This window comes from Eucalyptus grandis, chromosome 10 (assembly GCF_016545825.1).
Source record: "Eucalyptus grandis isolate ANBG69807.140 chromosome 10, ASM1654582v1, whole genome shotgun sequence".
NCBI classification, from domain to species: Eukaryota; Viridiplantae; Streptophyta; class Magnoliopsida; order Myrtales; family Myrtaceae; genus Eucalyptus; species Eucalyptus grandis.
This window is the reverse complement of record NC_052621.1, coordinates 36825488-36844803: the sequence shown is the minus strand read 5'-3', so window position 1 is coordinate 36844803 and position 19316 is coordinate 36825488. Positions and strand designations below refer to the sequence as shown.

Here is a 19316-nt window from a genome sequence, read left to right as displayed (position 1 = left end):
TACCTGTCAAAATGAGTCATAAACTCATTCCTCTAACTGTATTTGATCAGCTAAATTATTATATGTATAAGTTATATTTAGTAAATATGTTAATGAGCTTAAAATGGTAAAAACTCAAAATAATATGAGCGTTAAATAAATTCACAACTTACCAACCTACCTTTACGACTCTATATTTACTCCCTCATGCCCTCACTCAGTATTGTGTTTGTTCAATTCACGCTTTTAACTTAGTTTGGATATGGATTTTTTTTTATATATATTAAGTCATATGTGAAAGTGTTTTAGCAATATGAATCGAGTTAGTATGGGTTACTAAATTTGTATTACATAAAAATGAGTAAAAATTTGTTAAATTGATTCGACTCATTTTAGTCCATTTCACCAGTTTTGATCCCCATGAAAATCTTTTACCAAACATTGCATTTTTGTTTTATAATATGAGACTCAGATTTTGTATTGAATTTGGATAGAGAATGTCAAATGCAAAGGGAAATTTTATCTATCAACTTGTATATATGACCCTGACAATCAATACTTAGATAGCTCGAAAACTAACTACTTATGGGCACAAATTGCACCAAAATCTAATCAATGATGCAATATAGACACTACTAGGTGGATAGTTTGTGCTTCAAACTCAAATCATACCGGAATTTAATACAACATAGTTTGTTTTAGGTGTAGAGCTGAAATCTAATTAACAGCAATATCCATTGATAGGAAACACGATGCTAGAATTTAATTAACAATGTTGGGCTTGTGAAATAACATCGGAATCTAATCGAAGATACTTGATCATATAGAGATGCACATTCGAATTTAATCAATGATGGGAATCTTGAAAACTACAGCTAAAATGCGATAAAGTAAATATAGTTATTGTGTTGTTTGGGGGTTCTTCAATGAACGGGTTGTGGTATTTATAGGATGGATTGGCAACCATTAGTTGGTTTCCTTTCCTTGGGTGTCACTCTTGATATTCTCCACATTTTTAAATTCTTTTTGGCACTCTTATCTATAAGCAACTGTGTTCTAACTCATCAATGATGCTTGCGCGGCTTGCCTGTCAAGTAAATAGTTGCTCCCCCTTTTATGCATATTCATCGCAGCAATTACTTTCATTCGAGTTCTAGAACTGATCTCTCTTAATCTTAAATTTGATCCACTATCCTATAACCTAAGATGTGGCAATCAATTACTTGGCCATCAACTCTAAGATTTGCTTCTATAATCTCATCGAGGTTCAGCTTAAGTAGCCTCCACGAAAGCTGTTTGCCCTTGATTTTAAGAATCCAAATGGAGCGTTTCACTTATTATTTCCTCATGATCAGCACATGGTTCTATGGGTAATTTTGGTGTCAACAGAGTCAAATCTTTTTTTGACTTGACCCAAGGTCAACTCAATCCACCCGGGTCTAATGCTGCTTCATGATCCAAAGAAGCTCTTGACTTGTGCTTAGAAGTGCCTTGAGCAACGCATCTTTGTTCCTGCTTCAAGCGACGTCTGCTAGTGTTCTCTGGGCTGCTCCATTTTGACTCCTGCTGTAATTCCATTCATTGTGTGCATAATCTGCTGATGCCAGAAAGAGGAACTTCTTTATGTTGATTTTCAGATATATGCTTTATGCAAGATCAAGCCCAATAATGAAAGTGCTCCTTATTGGCAGATCACAAAACCATCGCTTTATATTTTTCTGAGGTCATATTTGTTGAAGAAGTCTTAAATTTATTATACGGTGGTCAAATTAGTCTAAAATATTTCAATTGTGTCAATTTAGTGTTAAACATTTTATATAGCAATCAATTTAGTAGTAAGCATTTTATGGATTTATCAATGTAGTCCTTGAGCGATTTCTAGCCAAAATTACCAAGAAGGAGTACACAATTTAAAATTAAATTGGTACACTTGAAAATTTTAGAATTAAATTGATAAATTATCAATAAATTTAAAACTAAATTAGCACAATTAAAATGTTTAGGATTGAATTGTTGTTAATAATAGATGTATGATTGAATCGACACAATTGAAAGGCTTATGATTGAATTAATCGATGTACGATTGTTTAGGACTTTTTGAATAACTTTTATTTATGAGCTCCTCTCTATTTGCTTCTTAAATCCCAGGCGACATGTGGCACATGTTACAGGTCTAGATGACACGATATCTTTGAACGTTTGAACGGAAATAAGCAAGAAGCTATGACAATGAATTGTGAAATGGGGCTTCATTTCCCGCTTCTAACAGAAACATTGATGAGGCTCAAACAGCTTTTGTCTTTCATCTAGATTCAATGTAATGCTACATATACTAACATCTTACTAAGGAAACCTTACCAATGATATGGCATATCCCACGTCTACCATTTGTATACCATCTCATGACATGACATACACATATAATTGTCATCTCATTTAAAACCATATAAAATTACTCTATAACTTATATTTGTCTATTTTGTTGGACCATGTCAATCACTAATATCACAAAACATGTATAAAACACATCATTCTTTTATGGTTCAAAACATTGCAATATGGACGGTTGCCTATCCAACTTAAAATTGAAATAAGAAAGAGAAATCTCAAATGTAATTTCTCATCATCGTTCTACCAGCCTTGGCGTGAAGGAGAGAATGTCAAAACATAAAAGATTAAGCTGCTTGTCTTCCAATACAGTTTTAGTCATATTTATGTTATGTCATGTCACGTCATTCATAAAATGATGATCATTAGACACCATCCACATACGTGCGTACATAAATAAGGTGCTTGGGAGATACTCGTAGCTGCAAAAACACTAAAGAGGGGCAATGGAGAGAGTTGGTGTGGCGAAATTGGCGAAGGGGGTGATGATCATAATGGTGCTTCTTCTCGTGCATGCTGCTGTTGAGACGGAAGCGAGGAGGAACGACGACGAGTGCTTCCGGAAATGTTCTTCCCGTTGCGTCGGCATCGGCACGCCCATTTGCCGCGTCATTTGCAAGAGGAGATGTAAATCTCATCCTCTGATGAACCTCGACGACACTTGCATCTCCGGCTGTGCTGAATCAACCTGCAACAGCATCGGCCCTCTCGGTACCATCAGTCAACAATAATGAATTTCTATAGATAGATAGAGAGACCAATCGTGCATGCATTTGATAAACAGATCGTGAAAATTATCGGGGTCTTTTCAAGAACATGCTTGGCTTGATGAATTTGTTTCTGAGTCATTCGAGATGCTTATATTCTCTCTTTTCTTCAAAGAAAAGATTCAGATGCCTGTTTACGTTTTACAGATGCAAAGGGTCGGCGATCTTTTACTCATTTTCTTCAATTTTATTTTGTTGCTATTTCTCGCAGATGCAGATGAAGCGGAAGGCTGTGTGGATGCATGCTCGGAGAAGTGCAAGATCAAGGGATAGAAGAAATGTAGCCATTGTTGGGACGAGGTCTGCTACATGTTGAACTCCATCAAACCTTGAAACTTTCTGTGGATCAATTGTAATAAGAAATGTCAAATAAAGAGGCCATTTAGCTGGGGTTTGTGCATAGATTTTGTTGGACCATCTCCAATTGCTCTAAAAACTTATAAGTATCCAACACTCCCTCTCATTCTTAGAATTAAGCATGGATATTTAATTGGGGAGATAAAGGAGGCCTAGAAAGATTTAAACTTAAAACCATCAGCTCTGATACTATATGAGATTTTATGAAATCATCACTAATTATTTAAAAAGTTTAAGTTTATTAGGTGAAGGCATGATTTCCCAACTGCATGTCATATTATCATATTCACACTTAATAACTTTAGTTTGATCTATTTAAATAGTCGGATCAAATTTGACTAGAAAGCTGAACCCTAGGTATACTGGTTCTTGAATAGAATGGCGGTTTAGAGCATTAACTTAGGAGCCAAACTAGCCTCAATTGGTTTCCGAGGTTTTCAACTCGTGAACCTATCCATAGGCTCATATTAGATTCGGCCCTGGACCAGCCTGGTCGGGTTGCTTTTCAGGTTAAACGGGGACCAATAGTCATCCCACCCAACACGGTTCTACTTCAAGTCCTGAAGCCAAACTTAACGTGTCGACTGAAACTTGCAATCTCTGTACCGTCCCGATCTCGAAACCAGATCCTCACCTCGGCACAACTACGATTACCGAGAGATGCACCGAATGCTTATGGTTGACGTTGCAAACAAATTTCGGATTGCAAGCTTTTACCCGATCCACGATATTAATGAACTGTTTCACGGTCCGTGCGAGGGGCATTTGCTCCTGCAATCCCATATTTTTGTACAAACGATGAACTGCGACTACTGTAGTGTCGCTTGCGGTGGCAAATCGCTGGGCAGCTTCGCTTTTCTAAAGCAAGCTTATCATATTTATTTCCCAACAGAAAATTAAATGTCAAAATAAATGGTTTTTTCTATAAACGACAATTACGGACAAGGCACTCAATGAACCGCAAGACCAGGAATTTATTTTCCTCTTTCCTAACAGAAACATATATGCAAAACTCAAGAAGCTTTGTCTTCGAGCGCATTCGGATAAGCCACACCAAGTTGACGCTTCTCTCTTCCAAAGTCCTAACTTATATATATATTGAATAGAAGACCGCGTCCGTTACATATATCAAAGTATAACATATGGATTTCTTCGTTTATTAGTTCAAACCAATAGAATAAACAATTACGCGGAGATTATCCAATCAGTCCTAAACTTATTGTACATATGTCAATTTAGTTTTAAACCATTCAATTTTGTAAATTTAATTATAAATTTTTGTGCAAAATTTCAATGTAGTCATTTCGGCTTAATTTTACAAGAAATCGTTGATTTAACTGTGTGCCACATAAAATGGACAATGATGACTTGATTGCCACATCATCAATTTCCGGCAAAATTTGACCGAAATGATCATATTGAGATTTGGCACAAAAGTTTAGGACTAAATTGACAATATTAAAAGAATTTATGACTAAATCGACATAAGTTTATTAGGTTTAGGACTGATTAAATAATATTCCCAACAATTATGTAAGCCAACTTAAAGCTACAACCAGAGTAAAACATCTCAAGTCGGATCCTCCTAGTTGTTCTACTAGCCATTGCATACTCAAATTATATTAGACCCAAAAACTAGCCGAAACCTAAAGAAGTCGATAGCCTAAATCAAGTCCTTACACTACTCTTAACTCATAAAATCCACTTGGGTGAATGTAAAACAAGTTCATAAAGGCCATAACAATGCAATTGTCCAATAAAGCTCATCGATGGAATGCCTGCAATGCTCATCGATCATAAGTTTTCAATAAATAGAGTTTGAGTGAAGTTCATTACATGTGGCAGCAGTAACTTAACTCGAAACATGAAAAATACGTTGAAGTCTAAGTCAAGAATGATCCAATGATCCATTCACTAAGGGATAACTTTAACTAAAAGATCGCTAGTAGTCACAAATCATTCCTAGAGTAGTGAATAACTCAAGAGGGAGTTAGAAATTTTTACGAGTAAAATTTGTGATGTATAACGAAGTGACTCATTAAAAATGCAGGAAAATAGAAAAGCGACAGGCACCAACAAATTTCTCACCATATTCAACTTAGATAATAAATAAACTATAAGCAAGAGACGTCAGAAATCACAAGGGTCCATCAAATTTTGAAGAAAATCATTCGGATTGGATTTTTCTTAATTGATATTTGAAAAAGAGTTGAGAATAAGTTTTTTTTTTCATAGAATAATATACCCATATCCTTGAATTCAGTTTTTTTTTTTGAAGGAATAAGTATAATGAAGTTCTAAAACTTATCATAAAAATGCAATTGAGTCCTAAAAAAAAATTATTATAAAGGTGTAATCAATTCTTAAAGTTTTTAAAAAAAGTGCAATCAACAATTAGATCTAATTGGATAAATTTGACAAATTTTAAGATTTAATTGCATGTTTTTAAAGTTTTAAAACTCAACCACATATTCATAATGAGTTTTAAAATTTGCAATACACTTATCCATTCTTTTTTATTGGTACAAGGAAGATTTTATTTTTCTAGTGAAAGCGGGGGAACTAAGGAGGTCAGTTACGATGGAACAGTGTGCAATCAAGAAAGCACCGTCGTCGGCGTAAAGATTACGGAGCCGTCACCATCGCATTGCTGTTTCATATGGTAGCAGTTCAGCAATACATAGAAGTCAACTTCATGAGTCATTACTCGAGGGAGATTGCTTTGTCTAATGAGGCAGATTTATTTTTTATCCGCTATAATGTTATTTTTCACAACATTCTTTGATTCTGCCACCCTATTACGTATTAATCAAGTCCATATTTCCTTCAATATAAAGATTTTCCTTTTCGCAACATGTAAAATATGTGATGAAATAATTATGAATGTGACAGCACTCAGGTCAATTTGGAATTAATATTATTGATTTTCTGTCCTGAGTTTTCTAAAATAGTCGATTTTAAGGGTTGCTTCATAATTTTTTAAAGATTGGACACAAAAATTTCTTTCATTTTGCATTTGCTCTTCCGCCACTCCCAAACTTATATTAATAATTTTTTCTAACTATGTCATGGATTAAAAAGAAGGTACGACTTTCAAAAATACATTAATACTTTTGATCGGTGGCCTTAAAGGCACTTTTTACTGAAAATCAAACTTTAAATAGATGTACAGATCGAATTTCTGTCAGCATCCTAGTGGAGTTAGCCTTGAAGAAGGCCTATATAAGATCTCCATTTAGGGCATCGAGGACCGTATCTCAGCTCAAATATTTATCGGTGGTTCATCAAGTTCTTCCTCGCAGAAGACAGCAACATGGACAAAGTGAAGCCTGTTTTCATACTTTGTCTTGGGTTGGGGTTGTTTCTTGGGCAGGCCACCGCCGACGCCGAATTTCTTGGTTGCTACGCTCGTTGCTTCGTTATATGCGTCATACTACCCCCCTTGGGGCGCCTTCACTGTGGTAAAATGTGGTCTCAAGTGCTTGAATCACTGCATTCATCCTTTATCAGAGTTTTCCAATGACCCACAATACTTCTGCAAGCTTGGATGTGCTTTCTCCTCGTGCTCCGACCTCAGTTCCAAAGATAACCCAAGTGATAAACTCTCTCTCTCTCTCTCTCTCATGTGTGTATGAGCTCGCGCGAAGCTCACACCGTCTCTTCTTGTGTGGTTTGACAGATCAAAAGGCAGTCGCGGGATGTGTGGATTCTTGCTTGAATCCGTGTACCGACCATGTGTAGCTGAACTCGTCAAACGTTTTGTTTATTTTGTCGGCACAAAATGTAGTAATCTGATCAGTGAAATCAACAGAATTGTTATGAGCAGATCTTGAGCTACCTTTTTCCAGCAGATTCTTGCACTCTTTCCTTTGGCAGACGTAGGTTTATTCGGGATTCCCCTATGATACTTTTCCTCAGAAAATTGAATGCCTAAAAACATGAGTTTCGCCTTCAACTACCTTGTGGACAAGACGTGCAATTAACGCTTGCATGCAATCCCACACAAATAAACGGTTTGGTGTGTCGTCAGGGGCAGGACTTTCATGAAGAGGAAAGTTGCCTAGGAAATTGGACATTGCTCTTCATTTTGCCAGACCTCTTTTTTTCCCGACCAGCCCTCCATGGACAAACCTTGCGGAGGAACCCTTCGATTTGTAAGGCTTTGGAGTCTCAGCAATATTTATGTCAGTTCGATAGTATCAATCAATTTTTATCATTAAGTAGACCTCATTAAAGAAAGGAAAATTGTCCAAAAGGTCCTAAACATATTACACTATTTTTAATTCAATCATAGACATTTAATTTTATCAATTGAGTTATAAACATTTTTAAGATTTGCTAATTGAAGCCCTTTAGGCCAATTTTAAATGGAAATTACTTGTATAGACACCAATATTCCTATGTGGCAAAATAGATGTTGAGTGCAAATAATTTTTACTAATATTTTAATATTTTTGAAATTTTTATTATTTTTCGCTCCATTTGAAAACCTAAGAAGTCAACAAGAAGATGCATGCTAGCCCTCGTGGAATTGGGCGCAGGATTGCTTCGTCTGCATTGGATGGAAAGATAAAGCAATATTTGCATAAAAGTGATCACGAGGAAAAATTCATTATTAGTCTCGAAGTAAATTAGAACAAGATAATAAACTACAGCCATTTAAGAGGGGAAAAAAGATGGTTACTTTAATGTCTGGTGGGGTCAGCATTGAAATCCGAGCTTGATTATGCCACTTGAATAATGTTATAGCAATGCTGGCAAAACTTGTTAAACAAAAAAATTGAAAAAAATAATAATTAAACATTCACTACATATAACACTGGAACATTAATATAGTAAAACTTGTAACTTGAAAAGCGTTAATTCTAATTAAATGTGATTTGAGATTTTAACTTTACTATTTGAAGTAAGTATGATTTTTCCAATTTTTAAGGTGTCACGGAAATTTTTACTTCCAATTTTACTTAACTTAATTAGTACCCTATTTACACTTGTTAACGAAAATCTTTTTTTTTTTTATTTAATTACTTAGCAAGTGTCACGGTCATATTATTTAACCAAAGAATTTCGATATAAAGTGTCCCTACGACACTTGATAACAATTAATAATTATACTCTGGAACTTGAGCTTTATTTGTGACATACTAAAAAGAGATAATGTTTTCAATTTCGATCTTTAGATACTTGTCAAGTGCGGCACCTAGGGACCAGATCCTTAAGAAAATGTTATTTTGTTTTATTAGGCAATTTCTTGCTTTACCTTTTTCCCTTCTTTGTCTCCCCAAACAGATTGTAGGCTAACTTTCTGATAAGAAGTCAACGTAAATTTATGGCAGCATTAAATGACACTTGTTTTCCTCATCCCAGTTCCACACATAGGCAGATTACAAACATTAATTGGCTTTAAATTTCCGAATTTTGGATTGGGATGATACTTTAGCTAGTACTTATAGTACTACTAAATTGTTCTGTACTTATCGTACAATCAAACCGAAATGAAGATGAATTTAGGCATGAAGGTGGGTCTGTAGATGGTTGCAAGGTTCGATAAGTGTTGTGCCGCATGTTGCAACATATGCATCATGTATAATGTACTCGTGCTGCGTAGACCTGTCAAAACGAGTCATAAACTCATTTCTCAAACCGTATCTAATTAGCTAAATTATTATATGTATTGGTTATTGTCACGACCAAAATTTTTTCGGGTGCACCACCTAAAACTAGATTAATGAACTACTAAGCTTTTTTAAACTTAGCTCAGGCTCTCCCAAGCCCATACCAAATCGCGACTTAATGTTCAATTATTTAACATGCAAATGATTAATATCTAGGAGTCGCCACTAATCTGTTTATAGTAGGTCGATTAGACACTTAAGTAAAATAAAGGGAGATTTATTTTACTCCTACGAACCAGAGACTGAGGGTACGGGGACTTTGTTATACTAGATTTCTCTAATGCCCTTTCGGTACCATTTCTTTTTAATTTTTCAAAATGTTTTTTTTTTTTTTTTGCAAGCAACTGATTTATTTTAACCTAAATTACTATCATGCAAATGTGGTGACCACACGGGTGCTCATCCATTATTAAAGCAATCAAATAAATAAATTGCATCACACAAAGCAAGCAATCATTTTTTTGGGTTTTCTTAAAAATTAGAATTATTTTATGAAAATACATTTTTAAACCAAATGACTTCATCTTATTAATATGCAAATTTTAATTAAATGGGCCTATTATGCAAACTAATTATTATGCACCTCATGACCTAACTTCACTAATTAACAAGTTCTGATTAAATAATCCTATTATGCAAACTAGTTAACATGCACCTAGTATTTTTGGATTTTTTTATTGAAATTCAGAATTTATAAAGATCTTAATTAATCTATCTAAAAATGGATAATTTTCTAATCTATTCTAGGGACTAATTTGACTTAAACCCTATCATATCTTAGAAAACTATTTTTTTTGGGAAAATGAGATAATTAGAATATGCGAACATTATCTAAAACCCTAAAAAATATTTAGGTTCAACCCTAACTTATTCCTAAAAATGCAATCTTAAAAATGTAATCCTAAGAAAATTCTAATTTGTTAAACCTACATGCTTGATTTACTAAACCTATATACTCATGCAGAATTTTGATTTTTTTTTTTTTTTATCTTATGATTTTTTTTTTTTTTTTTAAGAGATAAGTAATTATTAAATCTAAACTATCAACAAAATCAAGCAATGAATGATTAAAATAATCGAAAAAATAACATGTTGTCTCACAGGTTAAATTAACGGTTATTCTAACCCTAATTATCACAGCAAATAGATCAAAATAATTACAAATCTGATCCGAAGTCTTACGGACCAAATTAAATAATTATTGTGATTTAACAATTAAAATCTCACTAAAAAGCCCAAAAATTAAAATAATTAAAAAAATAATCCAATGTCTCTTGGATCAAATTAATAATTATAATAATTCCAGACAAAATCCCTCGTGAGACAACATGTTATTTTTTGTCAATCGGTTCAGTAAATAAATGTAAATTAAAAACAAATGCACCTAAATCTATATGCTATGCAATTAATATTTTTTTAGAGATAAAATTAATCCCTAATTTTTAAGGCGATAAATAACTAAATGGGTCGCCAAAATTTAGGTGTCAACAGTTATATTTAGTAAATATATTAATGAGCAAACTCAAAATAATATGAGGATTAAATAAATTCACAGCTTACCAACCTACCTCTACGACTATCTATTTACTCTCTCACGCCCTCACTCATTATTACGTTTGTTTAGTCCGCGCTTTTAGCTGAGTTTGGATATGAATTTTTTTATATTAAGTCATATGTGAAAGTGTTTTAGCAATATGAATCGAGTTAGTATGGGTTGTTAAATTTGTATTACATGAAATTAGTAAAAATTTGTTAAATTGATTAATTTGAGTATGTTTCACTAGTTTTGATCCCTATGAAAATCTTTCACCAAACGTTACATTTTTGTTTTATAATAGGAGACATAGGTTTTGCATTGAGTTTTGACAGAAAATGTCAAATGCAAAGGGAAATTTTATTTATCCACTTGTATATACAATCCCGACAATTAATACTTGGATAACTCGAAGACTAACTACTTTTGGGCACAAATGACATCAAAATCTAATCAATGATGCAATATGGACATTACTAGTTGGATAGTTTGTGCTTTGAACTCAAATCATGCCGGAACTTAATCTACGACATAACTTGTTTTAGATGTAAAGCTGGAATCTAAGTAATAGCAATATCTTTGGATAGGAAACACAATGCTAGAATTTAATCAGCAATGTTGGGCTTGTGAAACAACATCGGAATCTAATTGACGATACTTGACCGAATAGAGATGCACATTCGAATTCAATTGATGATGAGAATCTTGAAAACTACAGCTAAAATGCGATAAAATAAAGATAGTTATTGTGTTGTTCGGGGGTTCTTCAATGAACAGGTTGTGGTATTTATAAGACGGACTAGTAACCATTAGTTGATTTCTTTTCCTTGGGTGCCACTCTTGATATTCTCCACATTTTTTAATTCTTCTCGGCACTCTTATCCATAAGCAATTGCATCCTGACTCGTCGACGATGCTTGCGCAACTTGCTCGTCCAGTAAATAATTACTCGCCTTTTTATGCACATTCATCACAGCAGTTTTATAACCAAGAAGAAGTACACAATTTAAAATTAAATGGATACAATTGAAAGTTTTAGAATTAAATTAGCACAATTAAAATGTCTAGGACCAAATTGGTTGTTATATAACAGATGTAGAATTGAATTGATACAATCGAAATGCCTATAATTGAATTAATTGTTGTACGATTATTTACAACTTTTTGGACAAGTTTTATTTATGAGCTCCTCTCTATTTGCTTCTTAAATCCCAGGCGACATGTGGCACATGTTACAGGTCTATATGACACGATAGCTTTGAACGTTTGACCGTAAATAAGCAAGAAGCTATGACGATGAATTGCGAAATGGGGCTTCATTTCCCAATTCTAACAGAAACATTGATGAGGCTCAAACAGCTTGTCTTTCATCTAGATTCAATGTAATGCTACATATACTAACATCTTACTAATGATATGGCATATCCCACGTCTACCGTTTGTATACCATCTCATGACATGACTTACACATATAATTGTCATCGCATTTAAAACCATATAACATTACTATATAACTTATATTTCACTATTTTGTTGGACCATGTCAATCACTAATATCACAAAACATGTATAAAACACATCATTCTTTTATGGTTCAAAACATTGCAATATGGAGGGTTGCCTATCCAACTTATAATTGAAATAAGAGAGAGAAATCTCAAATTTAATTTCTCATCATCGTTCTACCAGCCTTGGCGTGAGGGAGAGAATGTCAAAACATAAAAGATTAAACTGCTTGTCTTATAATACGGTTCTAGTCATAGTTATGTCATGTCATGCATCCATAAAATGATGATCTTTAGACATCACCCACACGCGCTCATACATAAATAAGGTGCTTGGGAGATACTCTTAGTTGCAAAAACACAAAAGAGGGGCAATGGAGAGAGTTGGTGTGGCGAAATTGGCGAAGGGGGTGATGATCATAATGGTGCTTCTTCTCGTGCATGCTGCTGTTGAGACGGAAGCGAGGAGGAAAGACGAGTGCTTCCGGAAATGTTCTTCCCGTTGCGTCGGCATCACCAAGCCCCTTTGCCTCATCATGTGCATGAGGGCATGTGGATTTCCTCCTCTGATGAACCTCGACGACACTTGCGTCTCCGGCTGTGCTGAATCAACCTGCAACAGCATCGGCCCTCTCGGTACCATCAGTCAACAATAATGAATTTCTATAGATAGATAGAGAGACCAATCGTGCATGCATTTGATAAACAGATCGTGAAAATTATCGGGGTCTTTTCAAGAACATGCTTGGCTTGATGAATTTGTTTTTGAGTCATTCGAGATGCTTATATTCTCTCTTTTCTTCAAAGAAAAGATTCAGATGCCTGTTTACGTTTTACAGATGCAAAGGGTCGGCGATCTTTTATTCATTTTCTTCAATTTTATTTTGTTGCTATTTCTCGCAGATGCAGATGAAGCGGAAGGCTGTGTGGATGCATGCTCGGAGAAGTGCAAGATCAAGGTATAGAAGAAATGTAGCCATTGTTGGGACGAGGTCTGCTACATGTTGAACTCCATCAAACCTTGAAACTTTCTGTGGATCAATTGTAATAAGAAATGTCAACTGGAGAGGCCATTTAGCTGGGGTTTGTGCATAGATTTTGTTGGACCATCTCCAATTGCTCTAAAAACTTATAAGTATCCAATACTCCCTTGCATTCTTAGAATTAAGCGTGGATATTTAATTGGGGAGATAAAGGAGGCCTGAAAGGATTTGAACTTAAGACCATCAGCTCTAATACCATGTGAAATTTTATGAAATCATCACTAATTGTTTAAAAAGTTTAAGTTTATTAGGTGAAGGCATGATTTCCCAACTGCATGTCATATTATCATATTCACACTTAATAACTTTAGTTTGATCTTATTAAATAGTCGGATCCAGTTTGACTAGAAAGCCGAACCCTAGGTAGACTGGTTCTTGAAAAGACCGGCGGTTTAGAGCATTAACTTAGGAGCCAAACTAACCTCAATTGGTTTCCAAGATTTTCAACTCGTGAACCTATCCATAGGTTCATATTAGATTCGGCCCCGGACCAGCCTGGTCGGGTTGCTTTTCAGGTTAAACGGGGATTAATGGTCATTCCACCCAACACGGTTCTACTTCAAGTCCTGAAGCCAAACCAAACTTAACGTGTCGACTGAAACTTGCAATCTCTGTACCGTCCCGATCTCGAAACCAGATCCTCACCTCGGCACAACTACGATTACCGAGAGATGCACCGAATGCTTATGGTTGACGTTGCAAACAATTTTCGGATTGCAGCTTTTACCCGATCCACGATATTAATGAAGTGTTTCACGGTCCGTGCGAGGGGCATTTGCTCCTGCAATACCATATTTTTGTACAAACGATGAACTGCGACTACAGTCGCTTGCGGTGGCAAATCGCTGGGCAGCTTCGCTTTTCTAAAGCAACCTGTCTCTTCATAGAAGTATTATCATATTTATTTCCCAACAGAAAATTAAATGTCAAAATAAATGGTTTTTTCTTCAAACGACATTTACGGACAAGGCATTCAATGAACCGCAAAACCAGGAATTTATTTTCCTCTTTCCTAACAGAAACATATATGCAAACTCAAGAAGTTTTGTCTTCGACTGCATTCGGATAAGCCACACCAAGTTGACGCTTCTCTCTTCCAAAGTCCTAACTTATTATATATACACTCAATTTATAGAAGACCGCGTCAGTTACATATATCAAAGTATAACATATAGATTTCTTCGTTAATTAGTTTAAACCAATAGAATAAATAATTACAGGAAAATTATCCAATCAATCTTAAACCTACTGTACATATGTTAATTTAGTCTTTAACCTTTCAAATTTTGTAAATTTAATTATAAAATTTTCTGCGAAATTTCAATATAATCATTTCGGCTAAATTTTACAAAAAATTGTTGATGTGACTATGTGCCACATAAGAGGGACAATGATAACTTGACTTCACACCATAGATATCTAGTAAAATTTGACCAAAATGATCATATTGGTATTTCGCGCAAAGGCTTAGAACTAAATTGGCAATATTAACACATTTTGGACTAAATTGACATAAGTTCATTAGGTTTAGGACTGATTAAATAATATTCCAGCCAACTTAAAGCTACAACCAGAGTAAAACATCTCAAGCCGGATCCTCCCTGTTGTTCTACTAGCCATTGCATACTCATATTATATTAGACCCAAAAACTAGACGAAACCTAAAGAAGTCGATAGCCTAAACCAGATCTTTACACTAATCTTAACTCATAAAATCCACTAAATTGAACGTAAAACAAGCTCATAAAGGCCATAACAATGCAATTGTCCAATAAAGCTCATCGACGGAATGCCTGCAATGCTCATCGAGCATAAGTTTTCAATAAATAGAATTTGAGTGAAGTTCATGACATGTGGCAGCGGTAGCTTAACTCGAAACATGAAAGATACGTTGAAGTCTAAGTCAAGAATGATCCAATGATGCATTTACTAAGGGATAACTTTAACTAAAAGATCGCTAGTAGTCACAAATCATTCCTGGAGTAGTGCATAACTCAGGAGGGAGTTGGAAATTTTTACGAGTAAAATTCAAAATGTATAACGAAGTGACTCGTTAAAAATGCAGGAAAATAGAAAAGCGACAGACACCAACAAATTTCTCAGCATATTCAACAAAGATAATAAATAAACTATGAGCAAGAGATGTCAGAAATCACAATGGCCCATCAAATTTTGTAGAAAAACATTCGGATTAGATTTTGCTTAAGAAATATTTGAAAAAAAGTTAAATATAAGTTTTTTTTTTTTTTTTTTTTGCATAGAATAATATACCCATATCCTTGAATTCAATTTCTTTCTTTTTAGGAATAAGTGTAATGAAAGTCTTAAAACTTATTATGAATATACAATCGAATCCTAAAATTTGTCATAGAAGTGTAATCAATTCTTAAATTTTTTTAAAAAATGCAATCAACGGTTAGATCTAATTGGATAAATTTGATTAGTTTTAAGATTTAATTATATATTGTTAAAGTTTTAAAACGCAACCACATATTCATAATAAGTTTTAAAATTTGCAATACACTAATCCATTCTATTTTATTGTTACAACGAAGATTTTATTTTTCTAGTGAAAACGGGGGAACTAAGGAGGTCAGTTTGCATGGAACAATGTGCAATCAAGAAAGCACCATTGTCGGGTTAAAGATTACGGAGTCATCACCATCGCATTGCTCTTTAATATAATAGCTGTTCAGTAATACATAGAAGTCAACTTCATGAGTTATTGCTCTAGGAGATTGCTTTATCTAATGAGGCGGATTTATTTTTTCTCTGCTTTAATGTTATTTTTTTCAACCTTCATTGATTCTGCCACCCTATTACGTATTAATCAAGTCCATATTTCCTTTAATATGGAGATTTGCCTTTTTGCAATATTTAAAATATGTGATGAAATAAATATGAATGTGACAGCACTCGGGTCAACTTAAAATCAATATTATTGATTTTCTATTCCGAATTTTCTAGAATAGTCGATTTTAAGGGTTTCTTCATAATTTTTAAAGAATGGATATGCAAATTTCTTTCATTTCACATTTTCTCTTCTGCCATTCCCAAATTTACATTAAGAATTTTGTACTCGAATAGGTTAACAAGTGGCTCAGGGCCGTTTATTAAGAACCTAAAGATAAAAGAAGCAATTTGCAATGCACATTCAACAAATATTCATCTTGACAAGAAATTATCTACATAAACATTGGTTGATTCGGATTTAACAGAGATGACTGTAAACTCCATGGGATTCAAAAACAAGAGCTTTGATTGAGGCCGAAGGGCTGAAGCTACCCATCTCCAACGCCACACTTTATTCAGTAGCTTTGGAATACAGTCATCGTGATAAGATGCAACTCTGCAGGAAAATCAATTGCAAATCTGGACTTTATTTTCCTTCTACCATGAAAAAAGTGCAAAAGCTCGATGAGTTTTGTCTTCAAGACCATCAAAATTAACGCTATTATCTTTAACGGTTTTTGAATTACTGGAAATATCCGACTTAGATTCAATTTGTTTCATGGAAGGTTTAGTGTTCACTGTTTAGATAGTCTGTAATGAGAATTATTGTACAGTGATGATTTGCCTGAGGTAGAGATTCTCATAACATGTAAGAAAAAACATTACACATGTTATCTAAACACATTGGTTGAGCATGAGAAAACTAAGATCACTGCTAGTGAATTGAGAGAAATTAAATTGCCTGGATGCTGAAAAATTTAATTTGAATCTGCATAATATCAAATCAAAAAAATAAAAATACTTGCAAAATTAAATGGGATCATATTTTACGTGGTCCTTAATTTTTGAGAAAAGACCACCAAAAACCCAAAACTTTTTGACATGAAAAATCTGAATTTATAGTGAATTCATAAAGTAAATTCTGAAAATTTGAATTAAAAACAAAGCATAAGTTCGACTGCATAATATCCCCGCATCAATCGCAAACGATCTCATACGTTTAGGCCATTTTGTTTATGTTTTGGATCACATTTTAAGTTTGGGATTTTTCATGTCCAAAAAAAAATTTGGGATAAATTTGTCACTTTTGGGATAAGTTTTGGGTTTTTGGTAGTTTTTCCCAAAGTTTTTTTAATAATACTTGCTTGCCTTTCCAATGTAGGCATCCGTTTTCTGAAATTATGGCGTCATTTGTCAGAGAGACATATGTTCTCAACAGAAAATTGAATGCCCACATTACTGAGTTTTGTCTTCAACCGACATTTAGTCATGGCACTGACTAACACCCTCATGCACGAAAAAGCCATTATTAAATATTTGAAGTCTTACAATTTAAACAATTAGAGAGCGAACTTGATGCCATAGAAATTCATATGCTCGTAATTTCATGTGCTAATTGTGGCAAGAGTGAATAAAAGGAAAGAGATGCACAAGAAAGGATAAGTTCCTGTTTAACTTTGCATGTCATTTTTCGTTAATGTTGAATTTGAATAATCAGTTTCTACTCTTAGACTTAATTAAAGGCAGGCCAATACATGATATAACATTCCAAAAAAATTATCGGTGCTAACCCTATTGAGAAAAAAAGTATTTTGTGTATCGATTACGCAACATGATGTAATTAATGAATCATACTTATACCACTACCTGCCAACTAAATTTAGATTTCAACTTTAAAATGTCTTTAGCTCCGTCGGGCATGTGTTCCACGTGTAACCAGTTAGACAAAGGTACACTTTTCCAAAGCAAATGCCTGTATAAGATCCCTTGCTAGCGGATAAAGAAGGAACTCTCATTCAGCGGCTGCAGCTCAATCCTGTGGGTGCCGCTTCAACTTCTTGCTCATCGAAGACAGCAACATGGAAAAAGTGAAGTCCATTTTCGTGGTTTGTCTTGTGTTGGCGTTGTTTCTAGGGCAGCCTAGTGCCACCGGCATGAAGCCTTGCTTTAAGCGTTGCTACTTTCGGTGCGTCATTGATCCTCGTCGCAGTGCGGCCGAATGCTGTGCCAAGTGCATGAAGCACTGTGCACCTCCTTCATCAGACAGCCTCAAAGATGCCCAGTACTCTTGCATTCTTGGATGTGCCTACCCCTCGTGTATCGCTTTCAGTTCAAAGGATGAGCCAAGTAATCTCTCTCTCTCTCTCTCTCTCTCTCTCTCTCTCTCTCTCTCTCTCTGTGGGTGTATATGAAGCTCTTATGTTTGTTTTGCCAGGAGAAGAAAAAGTGGCAGGTTTTGTGGATTCTTGCTCGGAGAGATGTACCAAGCATCATGGGGAGCCGGCCATCTGAGAATTTCGGTTTCCGATGTTGGTACAAAGTGCAATAATATGATCAGTGAATTGTTAAAAAGAAAAAAAAAATAGCAATCTTACTTTTCGTTTTGATACTATCTCATCAGAAGATTAAATACGCAGATAAATGAGCTTTGTCATCTTCCAACACTCGGAAAAGGCACTGAAAGAGAACGCCTATCCAATGATGCAACAGATCCCAAAACCAATCCATTGCTTCGTTCTTTGAGAGAGAGAGAGAGAGCTCTATTATTCTGATTGTACCACGAGTTCCACCTCCACCGTACTTAAACACATACACATTCAAATGATTAGCTTAGAATCAAAAGAGAACAAGAACATAATTTCTCGCAAATCCTCAAAACCAGACATGGATGGCCTGTTTTTAATCGGATTGGGGAGCTGGTCCGGAGTACTAGCGATGACTAATCACCCATGAAACTAGTTTCTTCCTTAAAAGCAAACAAATAGCAATCAGAGATAGGTAGGTTGACGATGAAAGGTTGCAAGCAGCCAATCATTTTTCTGTGGTGAACATTATGCTTTTGTAGTTACCCATATATAATTAGTCCAGTATAAAATCAAAATCATGTGGGTGAGTTAGAAATATTTGAATGAATGCATTAAGACGTTGACATTATTAAAACTTATTTTATCATTCTAAAATGTTGAAAAAGAAAAATAACACTTAACGTCCACAAAAAAATATATAGGGTTGTGGTTAACATTATGCTTGTAACAATATTTTCTCTTGAGCACTACTTTACCGGTATATATATATTTGTCGTACCCTATGGTACTTATGAAGGCCCAAATACCAGA

General features: G+C 34.7%; 1 protein-coding gene across 1 annotated transcript; it reads left to right on the top strand.

The window, feature by feature from the left end:
* Positions 1–12579: 12579 nt before the first annotated feature.
* LOC104424179 lies at positions 12580–18492 on the top strand. Its single transcript, XM_010036548.2, has 4 exons — positions 12580–12841; positions 13109–13164; positions 18120–18327; positions 18416–18492. The coding sequence occupies exons 1-4, from the start codon at positions 12580–12582 to the stop codon at positions 18490–18492; spliced, it is 603 nt and encodes a 200-aa protein (XP_010034850.2).
* Positions 18493–19316: the final 824 nt, after the last annotated feature.